A 14,867-nucleotide genomic window follows, 5' to 3' on the forward strand; every position below is an offset into this window, starting at 1 on the left:
CAGCCTCCTACCCTAGATCCTGCTGCATGAAAAGCCCATTGCCTGCTGCAGTGATGAAGGTGACATTGCTCTGACTGCAGGAGCTGTATAGCAAGGTTACTTGCTGCCTAAAGCCAGCTACAGAAGGAAGATGGGTCTCCGACATCACCATGATTGTGCTCAGCTGAAAGCAGGAGATATTACTTGTCATTAAAATTCATGGATCTTGCCACTTTTATAGAAATAGCAAGAAGAATTCAGGATGGCAGAGATGAGATATTAGGGCCAAAGAGTACTGACTCAGAGCAAAAACTCAGACTTCTAGCTGACGATAATAAGCATATTTGGTAAGAAGTGACATTCTTAAAATTACACCTACACATTGATCTTCAATATATTAAAGCCTGAATAATTCTGATTCTGCTGTAGTGCACCAATATTTAGTTCATATGGGCAGTCTAATATGAAGGTGCATCTGAAGGACTGTGGGTTTGCTTGATGTAGCAAGTCACACTGCACATCCTTCCCTAAGCTTCTGACAGATTTCAGAAGCCATTGTTCAGTCCCAGAGAGATTTCTGGACATGGGCTCTATCAGCAGTGTTTTGTGAACTAATCCACCGAAAGACAGAGCCACAGTCTTTGTACACTGATGCCACAGTCTTTGTACATTGATAACAGTCTTTGGTAATGAGTGAATCACATCCGTGATTGGCTCTCAGCTGCCAATTCAATTTGTTGCTTCTTTTAGTCGCAGAAGAAGAAAAGAGTTAGTTAAAAATCAGAATTCACAGATCATAAGAAATCATCACAAAAGACACTGGGAAAAAAAAAAAAAACAACAAACCAGCAAGCAAAACCAAAAATAGCACCTGCTTAGAAAATCTATATTCTCTGAAAGCACTACTCAATTTTGGAACATGACTCAGAAGTAAGACCTCAATCTTCATGTATTTCATTTGGCTGTGAAATTCTAGCAGAGTAGATTCATTTAAAAACAACAAAGAAAATAATGTGTATAAATCTTTACATATACATTGTGTGTTTCTGTAAAAGCAGCTGACATCTAGGATGATAAACTCTCTATTTAGACATAAGTATGCGGCTATCCTCAACAGTGCATTTACTTCTCATTTATTATCACCAAGAGTATTTGCATGAAAATAAAGTATTTAATTCTTCAGAGGTCATCTATTTGTGCAGTTCATTTCCACCTGAAATAGAAAACACTGTGATATTGCAATTGGTTGCAGAGGAATTGATTACATCACAAAGAGAAGATTAGAGTTCCAGGTGGGAAACACACAGCAGGAAGAGATGAATGCCTAAGCAAGACCTAGTTTCCATGCAATTGCCATTGGTTTGTTAGTCTTAACAAAGAATAAAGGAAAGAGGAGGAAAGAATATCTATACATTTCAGCAGAATTGCTACCAGGGCTCATTTTCTAAGAGATGGCAGCAGCTCCTTAAGGACTATTCTTCTTCTGTCAACACAGAGTTGAAATCACAACAGCAGTTAGTTTCACATGCCATTGTAATTTTTCATTGAAAATTTCAATCCAATATATTACACAGCTAAATCCAGTGCACAAAACAAAAGCATTTACAAAAACCTACAGCTTGATGTCTCTCTTCTAGAGCACATTTCAGGAGCTGAGCATCTCAGAGTGCCTTAGAACAACAGTGGAGATGCTTACAGTGCAGTGAATGGATGCAAATTGCGTAGGTACAAGGTGTTTGAGGGAAATGGCTGTTTAGACTGTCCAGCCAGGACAGTGAGTCACTTTCTTCCCCACACATCTGACTTAGGGTCAGAGTAATCTCTGCAGTCCTGTCTTCATAAGGTTCTATGATTGGAAATTTGCATGCTGGCAGAAGGAACTGTGGTTGTGATGACCTCATGGAAAGCTCAGTTCTGCAGGCAAGCCCCTTGTTGCCGTATTTTTTTCAATCCTCTTCAGAGCAGAACTGACCCATTACTAGGGCAGACTGGGACCATACCAGTCAGGCTGGACACACTTGGCCTTTCAACTCAGTACTAGTTAGCTGCTTAGCTGCTTAACTGATGGAAGAACAGCACTCCAAGACTTCTTCAGCACTTCCAGTAATCCTAGTTTAATAACATCTAAATAGGAGGACATTTCTAAGATCATAGCAGCAAATTTATCCCTGTTTTGAATACTGTTAGCACTAAATACAACAGGGCCATTCACAGAGCAGGACTGAGCCTCAACCACTTAGCAAGTTGAAAGCAGCAGACAACAAAAGGTCTTAACACCTCCAGAGAGTAGTTTGTGCAGACTACCCACCACAGCGGGGGGGAAAATGAGGAGTCTGATTGCTTCTGACAATTACTTGGGGTATTCAGTCATCTACCACATAGTCATTACTGCTCCTACTCTGAAGTTGTTCCAATAAGAACTGCTGTGCCAAGAAAGACATACATTTATTTACCTGCTGTAAAGGCCTCTACTAAGTACTCACCAAACAAGAAACAATGGGGAGTACTAAGCTTTAATGACTGTTCTCTGATTGCCGAACAGGTATGTTAAAGAGCCTGGCCTGCAGGAAGCTAATTCTCTTGATTGCTTTCAGAGAAATGGACGAAGGAACCACATTTCCCAAGGACAAAAATGGGTGGAAAAGGGAAGAAAAAAAAAAAAAAGACTTTTGGGACTCAAGTCATAAAGTCTGAAGAAGGAATTTTTCATCAGGAAAAAGGGAACAGATATCCAGAGAGCATGTGTAGGATCAGGGTTTGTTCAGACTGGGTAATGGCAAGACAGGAGACAATGGCTGAATCAAAAAAACCTCTGCAGCTCAAAGACAAGCTGCAAGAAGAAAGATCCTGAATACTCCCCAAAACCTTGCTGCCAGACAGAATACCCATGCAGGCTGAAGAAACTAAGGCTAGGAAATGCACGCAAGATTGATTATGTTTCTCTAGGCAAGCAATTCTGAAGGAAAGAGCAATGTTGGTCGCAAGTGCTGTACAAGGTCGCTGCATGTACCCTTGGGATAACCTGACATAATAAACGACAGCTTTAAGTCACGCACTGGGACTGGAATGATGAACTCCAGATTAAAACAAACAAAATTATTTGTTTATGTGGCTCTCCTTCCAAAAGACTGTGGAAGAAGGAAAGGCTGATCAATGATATTTAGGTCTACAAAGAGTGCTACTGAGATGACTGGGTACCTGGGAGTCCAGCCAGATCTGCAAAAAATAAAGCTGACTCGCAAAAATAGAGGCAGTCAGAGAGTGGGTATCTAGAGTGCTCTCAAAGACCTAACAACTTATCCTGTGGTCAGCATTGGTTGAGAAACTCTAAGACAAGAAGGGACATTTTAAGCTCAACATGACTTGGTGGTGTGTGCTCACAGCCCAGAAAGCCAGCCATGTGCTGGACTGCATCAAAAAGAGCATGACCAGCAGGTCAAGGAGTGATTCTCCTCCTCTGCTCCACTCTCTTGAGACCCCACCTCTGCTCTGGGGCCCCCAACACAAGATGGACATGGAGCTGCTTGAGTGAGTCCAGAGGAGGCTGTGAAGATGTTCAGAGGACTGGAGCACCTCTCCTATGGAGACAGGCTGAGGAAGTTGGGCTTGTTCAGTTCAGAGAAGAGAAGGCTCAGAGGAGACCTTAGAACAGCTTCTAGTACCTAAAGGGGGCCTACAAGAAATTTGGAGAGGGACTTTTTACAAGGGCAAGTACTTCTAGGACAAGGACAACTGGGTCGATTTAGATTCGATATCAGGAAGAAGTTCTTCACTGTGAGGGTGGTGAGGCACTGGCACAGGTTGCCCAGAGAAGCTGTGGCTGCCCCGTGCCTGGAAGTGTTCAAGGCCATGTTGGATAGGGCTTGGAGCAACCCAGTCTACTGGAAAGTGTTCCTGCCCATGGCAGGGTGTTGGAACTAGATGATTGTTAAAATCCCTTCCAAACCAAACCATTATATGATTTTATGATTCTTTGATGTAAACCAGGAAAACACAGAGAGAAATTTCCATTGGAATACACCATTGAGGTCAACAGGGATACGCAATACCAACGTCTGCTGAAACTTACAGGAGGCAATAGCTCACAAACCCAAGAGGTCTAGATCTAATACAGGATCTTGACAAGAGTTCAGCATGCAGAAATGTGAAGTCAAACAGACTCAACCAATCTCCTTGGATTTTCTGTTTAAGAGATTGATGTCTTCCTGAAAGTATTATTGCTGGAGCATTTTTACTCGCTATTCATTTCTACACTTGGTCAAACAGAGCTAGAGATGGACAGCTGTTCTGACCCTTTTTGAAAACCTTAGTGGATGTCCTTTCAGATGAGTGCTGCAAGGAATGATGGAAGAGAAACTATAAGAGCTTTTATCAGCAGTAAGCTAGATGTCTCCATTATTTCTTCTCTTTTCAGCTGATTCCAGCATTTCCATAATTTTCCTTTTTTTCCTTCTCTTTGCAATACTTTGTTCCAGCCACGAAAGATGTGTCTGTTAGTGTTGCCTTTGAAAGTTTTATGTGCAATGTTGTTGGTAAAATAACAAGAATGCTTTACTTCTGCAGCAAGTTTTCACTAGGGGAAGCTGAAGCATTTTCTAAGAATCAATTATTCTTCACAACCCATTTCTGAAGCAGACATTATTATCCCTAGTTTACAGAGGGATGAAATGGCAAATTTTCATTTCATTAAGTCGCTCAAGGTCATCCAGTGAGTTAGGAATGGAGCTACAAAACCCTAAGATTCAACTATTCTCTTACCCAGTCTCTTGATCTAACAACTAAGAAATATTTCTTCTCTTCAGTCCTAAGTACTTCATTTACACCTATCACTGATCATTTTTTCTGACATATCGTTGAACTACAGATTAGTCAGTCTAAATGACAATGTAAATGTGTGGAGATTTACAGTATCCTCCCCTCACTTGCCTGTTCAGCTTCACGGCAAACAGCTCGCCTTCCATTAAAAATGGACATGCTACAGTTCTTCTGGAGAACTGTCAATATCATATCATCTTGACAGAGAGGAAGAGCACTTGCTCTCTTTCCCCAGGAGGCAAGAAGGCTGACTCAACAGCCTGGCTGACTGGGAAAGCAATAAACTCAACATGCCAACTGGCTTTGAAAAATAATTCCTATTTTTCTCTTATGCTGCATCTCCCTCCCAAGTGTTTCCAGTGTTACTTAGCCGGAGCAGCAGTATATAAGCAGATTTCACTCTGTGGTGTTGGTTTGAAGAGTTATTTTAAAGTCAAAATAGCCTTCGAATGTCCACCTAGAGTCTATCAATGTCTTAAAACAAGACATGCCCTCCAGAGCAATTTGCATTGCTGGACATCTCCATGGCTTAGCGTGAATCCTGCTCAACAAAATGCAATTGAAGTTCACCAATTAATCATGTTCACATAAAAGAAGAATAACAAATGTATTCTAAACACATACGTAGCCAATGTAGTTTTACCAGATGCTCAGAGGTCCTTCTACTTGACTCAGATAATGATTTCATTCCCTCACGTCAATATTTGTAACAAGAAAATGTTAGATTGTCTTACAGCATGACATGATAGTTCTAAGAAACTCACAGAGGCTCAAGTGTTGCATTTTGTCAAGAAGCTGCCCTAGGGCTATTCAACATTCACTTATAACTAAAATACATACTCAAGAGGAATTAACCAGATAAGTAATTCCAGATCACTATTGATCAAATAAAATAATTCCAGACCAAATTACTGCCAACAATTTGTAAAAAGGACTTCCCTATGCTTTATCATGAGCTTTCTTCCTCTTTTTTGCTACTCTGATGTGCTCCATGCATGTCTCTCCACTCCCTTAATTCTTCCTTCACAACAGTCCTATGCAGAGAATGCTCATGTTGTCTCCCAGCCCCATGTCAACTCACTCTCACGTTAACTCCTTTCTAGGGTTACACCTTTTTTACTCACCTGTCTGCCACTGATTTTCCTCTAAATAATTGCTGACAAGTCCAAACACCTTGCTCTATTTACAACAAAAAAGCTCAGGAAGGTCTAACAACACATCCACAGAATTCAGCTCACCACAATCCTGCTCCTATGGTCTGCTTCTGCTGCTTCCTTCCATTCCCTGTTATCAACATAACAGGTCATGCCTTTAGCATGTCAAATGTAATGAGGACTGTGAAAACCTCAGAGCGGGAACGTTCATTTTATGTGTCTGAAACACTCCACACACACTTACTATCCTACATAAATAGTAGTACATTGGTTTGATTAGACAGGTGGCTTTGCATAGCAGTCTAGATACAACCAGCTTCAGGAACTGGAGGTCTAGCTCTCGTGCACCCCACCTCCATATTTACCCCACCATTCTGCAATAGCATGAAGGTGGATAAGCTTCACAGGGATGAAGTAGTGGAACATAAATGTTGTCCACACCTGTTATTTCCCCATAGTGATAACTAAAAAATTATCAAAGCAGTACCTTCTGTGACTGGAAGCACAGAAATAAAGAGCTTGGACAGCAGTTCAGCTGTCATCCTGAAGATAGCTACCAACTAAAACAGGAGCGCAGCCACCAGTATCCTGCTGGTGTTAATTACTCCCAGGGATGTACTCTAGGCAGCCAGGCTGGCCTGTCTAACCTGTTCTCAAAATGACCATCATCTCAGGAAAAGAGCCTTGGACAGTGTACTCCACGGATGAAGCACATTCCCCAGTGAGCTTCAACACCCTGGCATAATCCAGGGATATACAGACAGTCAGATGGGGTGCACAAGGCCATTTATGGCTGCATGGATTGCAGAACAGACCATGCTCTGCCTCTGCAAATCTGCAGATGTGTTGTCACTTTGTTGATTGTTGCGACCTTGATACTCTTTCCTGAGTGTCTGTACACTGCCTTACTGGCTAGCACACTCACCCTGGCTGGGTGCTTTGCACCTCATAACCACAGTAACAACAGGGATATAATAACAAAAAAATGCTCCTGTGAGTACACGTTTTTATTTCATTGTTGACCTCAGATTTAATAATATTTGTTATTGCAGGAGAAACAACTGACTTTAGAGGAAAAAAGGCCAGAAGAAATTCACTAATTGTTCAGATGTATCTGCTTCCATCACGCCAAAAGAGCCACGCTGGAGCCTACAAAGCCAATAATGGTGGTTTCCAAAGAGAAAATCTTTGTATTATGACTCTTTCCTAGTGATCCAGACCTGTGATGTGTAACTATGAATGAGAAAGTCAGTTTGCTACTGCCCTGATCAGGAAGAGCCATAGTTCTCACCTCAGCCTAATCCACTAAATGTCTCTGACCTGAAGCTCAGAAGAATAACTTCAGACAATCAGACCCCAGGGTGATAAAGTTGCAGAAAGACAGAAATAGAACCAGAACCATGCTACTGGGTCCATTTTTAGGTAAATCAATACTTTGAGGAAAATAAGATGTTTTTCAGTGGTCAAGATTCTAAGTGTGGGCAACATGCAAGAAGAATTGGATATTTTAATTGATGATGAGAAATGAGGTCAAACTGAGGTAATTACTGGAACAGGCAGGATGATTTACCCAATTAGGATATAGAAAATATTTTCCCATAATCCTTTTAAACAAAGAAAATTGAAGATGTAAGAGGGTAACAGTATGTAATAAACCACCACCATTATTTCAGAAATGCAGAGGCAGTAACTTGGCCCAGTTAACCCCACTGAAGAAGGGTGGAATGGAGTATAAATGGCTACGGAGTCAGATTGCTTACTCTTCCAGTGCACAAGAAGTGTCCTCAGTTTGGAGCTGTATGAGGAAAACATCCCAAATATTCAGCAGCTATAGCTCTTAGATTTTCTAAAACTTATTTTCTATGAGAGAAGTTATTCCAGTCTATATGGAAAAAATATTTTGGAACTCCTAATGTTAAAAATTTTAATCATGGGACAAACCCGCGGTGGTTGCTTAAGAGCCAGCAATCACAGTTTGATTATAATGAGTGAAAAAGGACAATCCCAGCTGGAGAAATATTCTCCTACACACACAGAGTTGCTTCAGAAAGACGATCTCCATCAAGATAAGAGGAATTATGAGAAAACTATGATTCAAAAATAGAGATAGAAATGTAACTTTGAATTCTTACTATCTTACTCCATAGTCTAAAAGTCATGGTGATTGCTTAATTAACAAAATGGACAATTTTGGCTGAAGGGCAATTTTGGGTCAGCAGCAGGATGACAGAAACACTCAAAAGTTAAAAGGCTGGCATAGGACAATGCGGAAAGCCAAAACCATAGGAAAAAAATGTTCTGGAGTATGCAAAAAATTCAGGCCACAGAAAATGCATGAGTGATGAACTACAGATAGTAACATGGGGAGTACAGTAATGCTGAGGTGTACAACTAGATAGACATGGTAAAATAGCACAGAACTGGCAAAAATAGTAAAAACTTTCTTCTGTCCTTAGAAAGATTACGGAAGAGGTACTTTATTATCTAGTAAAAAAAAAAAAAAAAAAGTAGCACTTTTCAGTACATTAGAGAGTAACGGAGATGATAAACAAAGCCTACTAGAACAAGTATTAAGTTCAATATAAGATGGCAAAGCTTACTATAACACAGCGGTGTGCTCTTGCAGCCCACAAAACCAACCTGGGCTGTGTCAACAGGAGTGTGTCCAGTAGGTCGAGGAGGTGATCCTGCCCCTCTACTCTGTTCTCATGAGATCCCACCTGCAGGCCTGTGTCCATCTCTGGGGCACCCAGCACAATAAGTACGTAGACCATTTGGAGTGAGTTCAGAGAAGGCCACAAAGATGCTCAGAGGGCTAGAGCACCTCTGCTACGGAGACAGGCTCAGAGAGCTGGGTTTGTTGAGCCTGGAGAAGGTTCCGGGGAGATCTCAGAGCAGCTTCCAGTACCACAAGGGGCCAACAAGAAATCTGGAGAGGGACTTTTAACAAAGACGTGTAATGACAGGGCAAGGGGTAATGGCTTTAAACTCAAAGAGAGGAGACGCAGATTAGACATTAGGAATTTCTTCCCTGTGAGCCCAGTAAGGCACTGGTACAAGATGCCCAGAGAAGCTGTGGCTGCCCCATCCCCGGCAGTGTTCAAGGCCAGGTTGGACGGGGCTTGGAACAACCTGGTCTAGTGGAAGGTGTCCCCGCGCATGGCAGGGGGGTGGAACTGGATGACCTCTGAGGTTTCTTCCAACCCAAACCATTCTGTGATTGTGTGATATGAAGCATTTTAAAATTAGGCTATCTAAAGAACCTTTGTGTAGCAATCTTTGGAAAACTGGCTAAAAATAACACAGGAATGTTAATTTTTATTAAATCTTGGACTGAGAGAAATGACAGATCACGCTTATTTCAAAAAAGGCAAAGAGAAGTGAGGAGGGTGCCTAGGCCAAAGCGAACATGGAAAAGGTGAGGGAAAACCAAGCAAGGACTAAGAAATGTTATTTAATGCCAGTCAGCTCTTCTAGAAAGACACCCAACCAGCCAAACCCGGTTTTCATTCTTTGATGACGTTACACATTTGGCTTACAAATATAACACCGTAATTGCCATGTACTCAGGTACCGGCTGAACCTGGCGAAAAGGGTTAACGGCCCCCTTCAACGGCCGTCCCGCCTCACGGAGCCCGACGTCACCCGCCGCGACGCCTCAGCGGGGACGCCATTGCGCATGCACCGCCGCGGAGGCCTTCGTCGCGGCCCTCCAGCCCCGGTGTACGGTGCTGTTCTGCGCCGCCCGCGGGTTAGCGCGGGGAGGGCGGAGGGTTGTGGAGTGCTGCCCGGGAGCAGAGAGGGGGAGATGGGCTCCGCGCTAGATTCTGGGGGGTTCGGCCCAGCCTGCGCCGTGTTCTGGACACTGGGGCTGCTGGGCGGGTATCGCAGGCCTCTGTCACCCGGGAGCCGCCGGCGGCGGTCACCCTGAAGTGCGGTTGCAGATCGCGGGTGGGTTTCCAAGCTTGTTCTCCCGGAGGGGAGCCAGGCCGTGGAGCTGGAGGCGGCGGGGTTCGCTGGAGGGCTGTGGGGGACCCTGCCTCGCCTGCTACACCCCCCTGGCCGGGCGGTGGCATGGGGCTGCCTGCATTTCCTTCTGTGGTCTGGGAAAATCAAAAGTAGTTCTGGAAACGGAGTTTTCCGTGATGAGTGAGAAGGAAGCAGTCTGAGGCAAGCCAGCAAATTGGGAAGTAAAAACCCAGCCTAGGATGGGAAGGCAAGGCTTTGGGTAGCAGTAGGGAGAGGGGGACAGGTGAAGAAGCAGCACTGTGTGCATTACCAGTAGGTGATCCTGAAAATATCGTTGCTGTAAGCGATGAGAACAGGAATGTTCTGGTATATTCTCACAGAACCAAAGGCTGTCCCAGAAGAGGTTTTTGGATAGCTCTGGCACTTAAGAGTTCATAGCCTTCACCTTTTTTCTATTTCAAACGTTGTTAGGCTGGCAAGGGTTAAAGGAGTTATACAGCTTGGGCTGTATATACTTGTTTAGCGATTCTGAAGTGAAAAGCAGATCCCTCAGCCCACTGGTTTGCATCATTTAGGAGCTAAAGGCAATTTGACTTTAAGGCTGCAGTTGGAAGAGATTAAGCAAGCTTTGTGTTGAGTCTGGCGGTACTTTCAGAGTGATGATGTAATGAAAAGTTTTGGGGACAATTTGGCGTTTTACCTCTGAGTGTAGGAACTGGGACTGGCTGTGCTGAAAGGGATGGTTTAGCAAGACTTACTGATCATTCCCCCATGGAATAGGTGCTCAAGTTGAAGTGCTGCCCTGCAGTCATTTAAGAGTTTCTGTCTTCTCTCACTATTCCTGCTGCATTAACTTGAGGTCTGACACTGATTTCCGTTTTGTTATTCTTCCCATTATCCTCTTTGACTCAGATTACTTGTATTATTTTCATACTTACGTACTTGCATTACTTGTATTATTTTCATACTTGCATTATTTTCATACAGGTTTTCTTTTTCCTGTTTTATTTCTAGTCCTTTGCTAACAGGAGTAAATCAAAAGTAGGCAATTGTACATCCAGTGGGCAGATGTATGTAAGTGGGGTTATGAATACTTCTGATTTGTGTTGTTAAACAACAGGCCCCTTGTGATCATGCTAAAATGGATTTAGCCCTGTCCTGTTGAGTAGTCTTGTCCACACTCTTTTACTTCTTTTTTTTACGCTAATCTTCTGGAATCAGCTGTGCCTCAAACAAGAATTTTAAACTTTTAGCATCAGTGTAGTGTGCTTGGAACAAAGCCCATTTGATTTCTCTAGAGACTTAATGTTTATCATTTATTCAAAAAGGCACAGTACAGGCAACAAACAACTTCAAATATAGGATTAGGGGACTCTTGTCTTCATTGCATCCTGTTCTGCAAAGAAAGAGTAAAAGAAGTGAAAAAATGGGGAGAGGTAGGAAAGCTGAGAGAAAACCCTTCTCTGCACTCCTTTAAGAGGAAGCAGATGTTGTTTCTGGTGGCCTAATATCAATGGGTTTATGCTCAGAGTATTGTTGTTGAGAAGTGTCTTTAAGTTGGAGATGGCTGAAAGAGAATGGGAAGCTGCTGATGGGGGATTTTCTTGGCAAAAGAATAGCATAGGGAAATGATTTCTTTCATCTCTTCAGAAGATTAGATATCAGGAGAGACATAAAAGAGAATGGAAACAAAGCTGATGGAAGTTACCAAGGGAAGGGAATGGAGATGGGAAAGATCTGTGCTATTCATACAGCAAAACATAATTTATTTCATTTTTACAGTTAATAGGCTATTTTTTCTAAATGGACTGTAATAATGCTCATGCAGTGTTTTAAATAGGGTGACACATTTTCATGAGGAAAAACTTCCAGGTTGCTCCCTCAATATGTTTGAGCTGTCTCTTACCTTGTGCCTGTGTATAAGTCAGAGGCATCACAGTGGGCACCATGTTTGGTAGAGTACACGCTGTAATTGTTCCTGTGACTGGAGTTTAAAGGTAGCCTTAAACAAGATGAGTGGGATCTGCTAATAAACCAGCCATGGTGTAGGTACTTTTATAGTCCATATTACTGTTTGTGGTGTCCTAGCTAGTCTGGTAGTTGTACCTGAATTAGTGTGGACATTCTTTATATGCAGGATTATGTAGTCAGAATTAAGACTGATTTCATGCAAGGAATGTAGACTTCAGACGTGTGATCTGGGTATGATAATTTTGTTTGTCTCAATTCTGGAATAGCCTGCAATACTCAGCCATCTTAAGAGTTAAACATATTTTGTGTTTCTTTTTGCAGGAAGGTTCTCCTGCCTGTGTGTGCCTGTTTCACCTTAGGAGATGTCCAATGTTTCCAGTTACGCCCTTCGAATGGCCCGGCTGAGTGCTCAGATATTTGGAGAAGTTGTCAGGCCTACTGACTCAAAATCTATGAAAGTAGTAAAATTATTCAGTGAGCAGCCTCTGGCCAAGAGGGAGGAGGTCTATGACTGGTATCCTCCTCATAACACCTACTATGCCCTGATGAAGAAGCTGCGTTACTTCGGCCTCTACAGGTAATCTCTGTGCTTACAAGGATGGGAGGAGAATTGGAGATGGGAAAGGGGTGGGAGTGAGTTCTATTACAGTTTTGTGCCTTTTTTTTTTTTTCTTCAAGGAAAAGATAAACCTTAGAAAAAAGTTTAGTTCAAAGTATGTATGGAAATATGCACTTGATTGTTGCACTGAGGGCAAGGAGAGTTAAATAAGTGACTATTGCCTAGGTAACTATCATAGCTAGAACCGTTGGTGAGAGAGACTTTAGGTGTAGTTACGAGCAACCAGTGATATAAGAAATAGGTGTTGCTTTGGCTTTGTGGGGAAGAGAGCTTTCTCATAGACAAGAAATGGGTCTGTAGTTCAAAATACGGCACATGAATGAGCTGCAAAGAGGTGGTGTTACCTCAATGCAAAAATTGCACTAAGACAGTCTTACCATATATTCCTCAATCATTCAACAGCTAATGAGTGAAATCTAGAAGAGAAGGGAAGTCAGGCTGGAGGGGCATTTTAGCCTTTAAAATAAGTTAAATGAAACTCAGATGTGTTTTAAATAGCCTTGTTAATTCCAGCTTCATCCAAACCAGTTGTTTAATTTCTAAATGAATTTCCACAGTCTCAAGTAGGAAAAACTGCACTGCACTGCTAAAACTCATCGGCAGGAGTCAAATGCAGTTGACTTCAGTCAGGTAGCCTTAAAGAAATCCCTTAAGAGTGAGGCTACTAACCTTGTAAAGTCAAAACATATTAATTCCTATTGCTAGTGTCGTAATAGTAGCCATCAGGGATTGCATCCAGGATGCTCTTGATTTAGGTGGGCATGCAAACACTTTCTAGAGTAGCTGTCTGTTGACACAGAAAACCTCAAGGACATGCTATTTTTCTTTTCTCTTTCCTCTTCTAGTGTCAAAGTTCTTCTCTAGCTGCTCTGTATACAGAGAGCTTGTAGAGGATCTGGTTTGCTGGTCAGAAGTATGTAATGAAGAATTATAGACTAGTAGGGCTTGATGATAACTCTCAAGCTTTTTGTCTCCTTTTTAGAAGAGTTGTATTAAAAATACCAGCACAGTGCTCTTAGGCCATTAAGACGCAGTTGTGACTTGTGAAAAATACCTTCCCACTGAAAAATACAGGGACAGAGATTAAATAGTTTATTAGAACATTATTGAGGATTCATTATCTCTTCCAGCCCCTTCATCCTCCTTCCTGTTTTATTCTCTTATTAAGATTGTATCAGTAGCTGATGCTTTCTTCATAACTCATTCTTGAAGTCACCTGAGAGCAGTGTTATGTATTGTAATTACTGCTCAGCATGCTCATTTTCTTAGAAGCTAATGACCCAAATGTAGTATCTAGCACAGAAACACAATGTGCTATTACTAGACTGCTGAGCTAAATAAAAAGGGGAAAATTTTTATTCTTGGCTTTGCTGATTTTATATTTACTGCTCATTTAAAAGGCAGTGGATCAACAAATGCAATGGAAATAATATATATATATATGCACACACCATTTGTTACTAAAAAAGGGCAACCTTGTTAGTTGTGAAAGTACCAGAAGGCATCTTTTATGTTACTCAGTTTGAAATTACTGCTAGCAGTAACTTTGAACATACTGCAGTGAGTTTCATTATGGACTTCACTGTTAAGCAAAGCTTTTTGTTTTTCACTACCATACAGTTCAAAGAACCTTTCACATCTGGGTATGTCAAGAAATAGAGTAAACTTCTTTTGCTTTCCTCCCCCATCTAGGGATGAGCATCAGGACTTTAAGGAGGAGATGAGGCGACTGAAAAAGCTCCGTGGGAAGGAAAAACCAAAGAAGGGAGAAGGAAAAAGAGCTCTCAAGAAGAAATAGTGACACTTGGACAATATAATGAATTACTCTGTAAATGCTGGCGAACAAAGGGCTTGGCATATGAGCTCTTTGTGGGGCATGAGAAACACACTGTGAAATACTGGAGTCCACCTAGGAGTGCACTTGGGTCTTTGGTTTTACTGGCTTTGAATTTCTGTAATTTAAATACACTGCATAGGTAACATATTGATTTGTCAGAGCCCTCATGTACCCAAGTATTAAAAACAATAGGAAAAAAAAAAAAGCGCTCTGTGTTTTTCTTGCCAACACCTGTAGCTACTTCAGTTTTTCTGGATCTGGAAAATTTCATTGTCTGTTTTACTTTCTTGGATTAATATCAACACTGTTGTGCATGTGGCAACAAAATAAGTAAGGTTTCCTGCTTCTATTTCTGCTCATCATCTTGGTTTTTAGGAGTTTCACTTCAGGCTGCCTTAGTGTTCATTGTTTTGGAGTCTTTTTCCAAGTTGCTGGTGGTCTTAGGGGAAAAGCTGCTGCCAGAGCTTTTATACACCATTAAAGACACCACCTGAGAGTTAAAATGGCTAGGCCTGGAGTCCGT

General features: G+C 41.9%; 1 protein-coding gene across 4 annotated transcripts; it reads left to right on the top strand.

Annotated features, from left to right (window-relative positions):
• Positions 1-9,678: 9,678 nt before the first annotated feature.
• MRPS33 (mitochondrial ribosomal protein S33) lies at positions 9,679-14,531 on the top strand. 4 transcript variants are annotated; one of them, XM_061444920.1, is made up of 4 exons: positions 9,738-9,899; positions 10,698-10,776; positions 12,210-12,465; positions 14,200-14,531. In XM_061444920.1, the coding sequence occupies exons 3-4, from the start codon at positions 12,251-12,253 to the stop codon at positions 14,303-14,305; spliced, it is 321 nt and encodes a 106-aa protein (XP_061300904.1). In that variant the 5' UTR covers positions 9,738-9,899; positions 10,698-10,776; positions 12,210-12,250; the 3' UTR covers positions 14,306-14,531. The 4 variants fall into 4 exon arrangements, with proteins under 4 accessions (XP_061300903.1, XP_061300905.1, XP_061300904.1 ...); XM_061444919.1 differs by lacking the exons at positions 9,738-9,899; positions 10,698-10,776 and adding an exon at positions 9,679-9,699 and having other exon boundaries at positions 14,200-14,530; XM_061444921.1 differs by lacking the exon at positions 10,698-10,776 and having other exon boundaries at positions 9,737-9,899.
• Positions 14,532-14,867: the final 336 nt, after the last annotated feature.

Source organism: Pezoporus flaviventris, unplaced genomic scaffold, assembly GCF_033815535.1.
Source record: "Pezoporus flaviventris isolate CSIRO_AGI_PZ_B2104156 unplaced genomic scaffold, CSIRO_AGI_Pfla_v1 ptg000002l, whole genome shotgun sequence".
Taxonomy (NCBI): domain Eukaryota; kingdom Metazoa; phylum Chordata; class Aves; order Psittaciformes; family Psittacidae; genus Pezoporus; species Pezoporus flaviventris.

Excerpts from the sequence above, each read along its gene's own strand:
- MRPS33 (XM_061444919.1), top strand. The coding sequence starts at position 12,251 with ATGTCCAATGTTTCCAGTTACGCCCTTCGAATGGCCCGGCTGAGTGCT. Across the intron at positions 12,466-14,199 it reads CGTTACTTCGGCCTCTACAG|GGATGAGCATCAGGACTTTA; the intron begins GTAATCTCTGTG and ends TCCCCCATCTAG.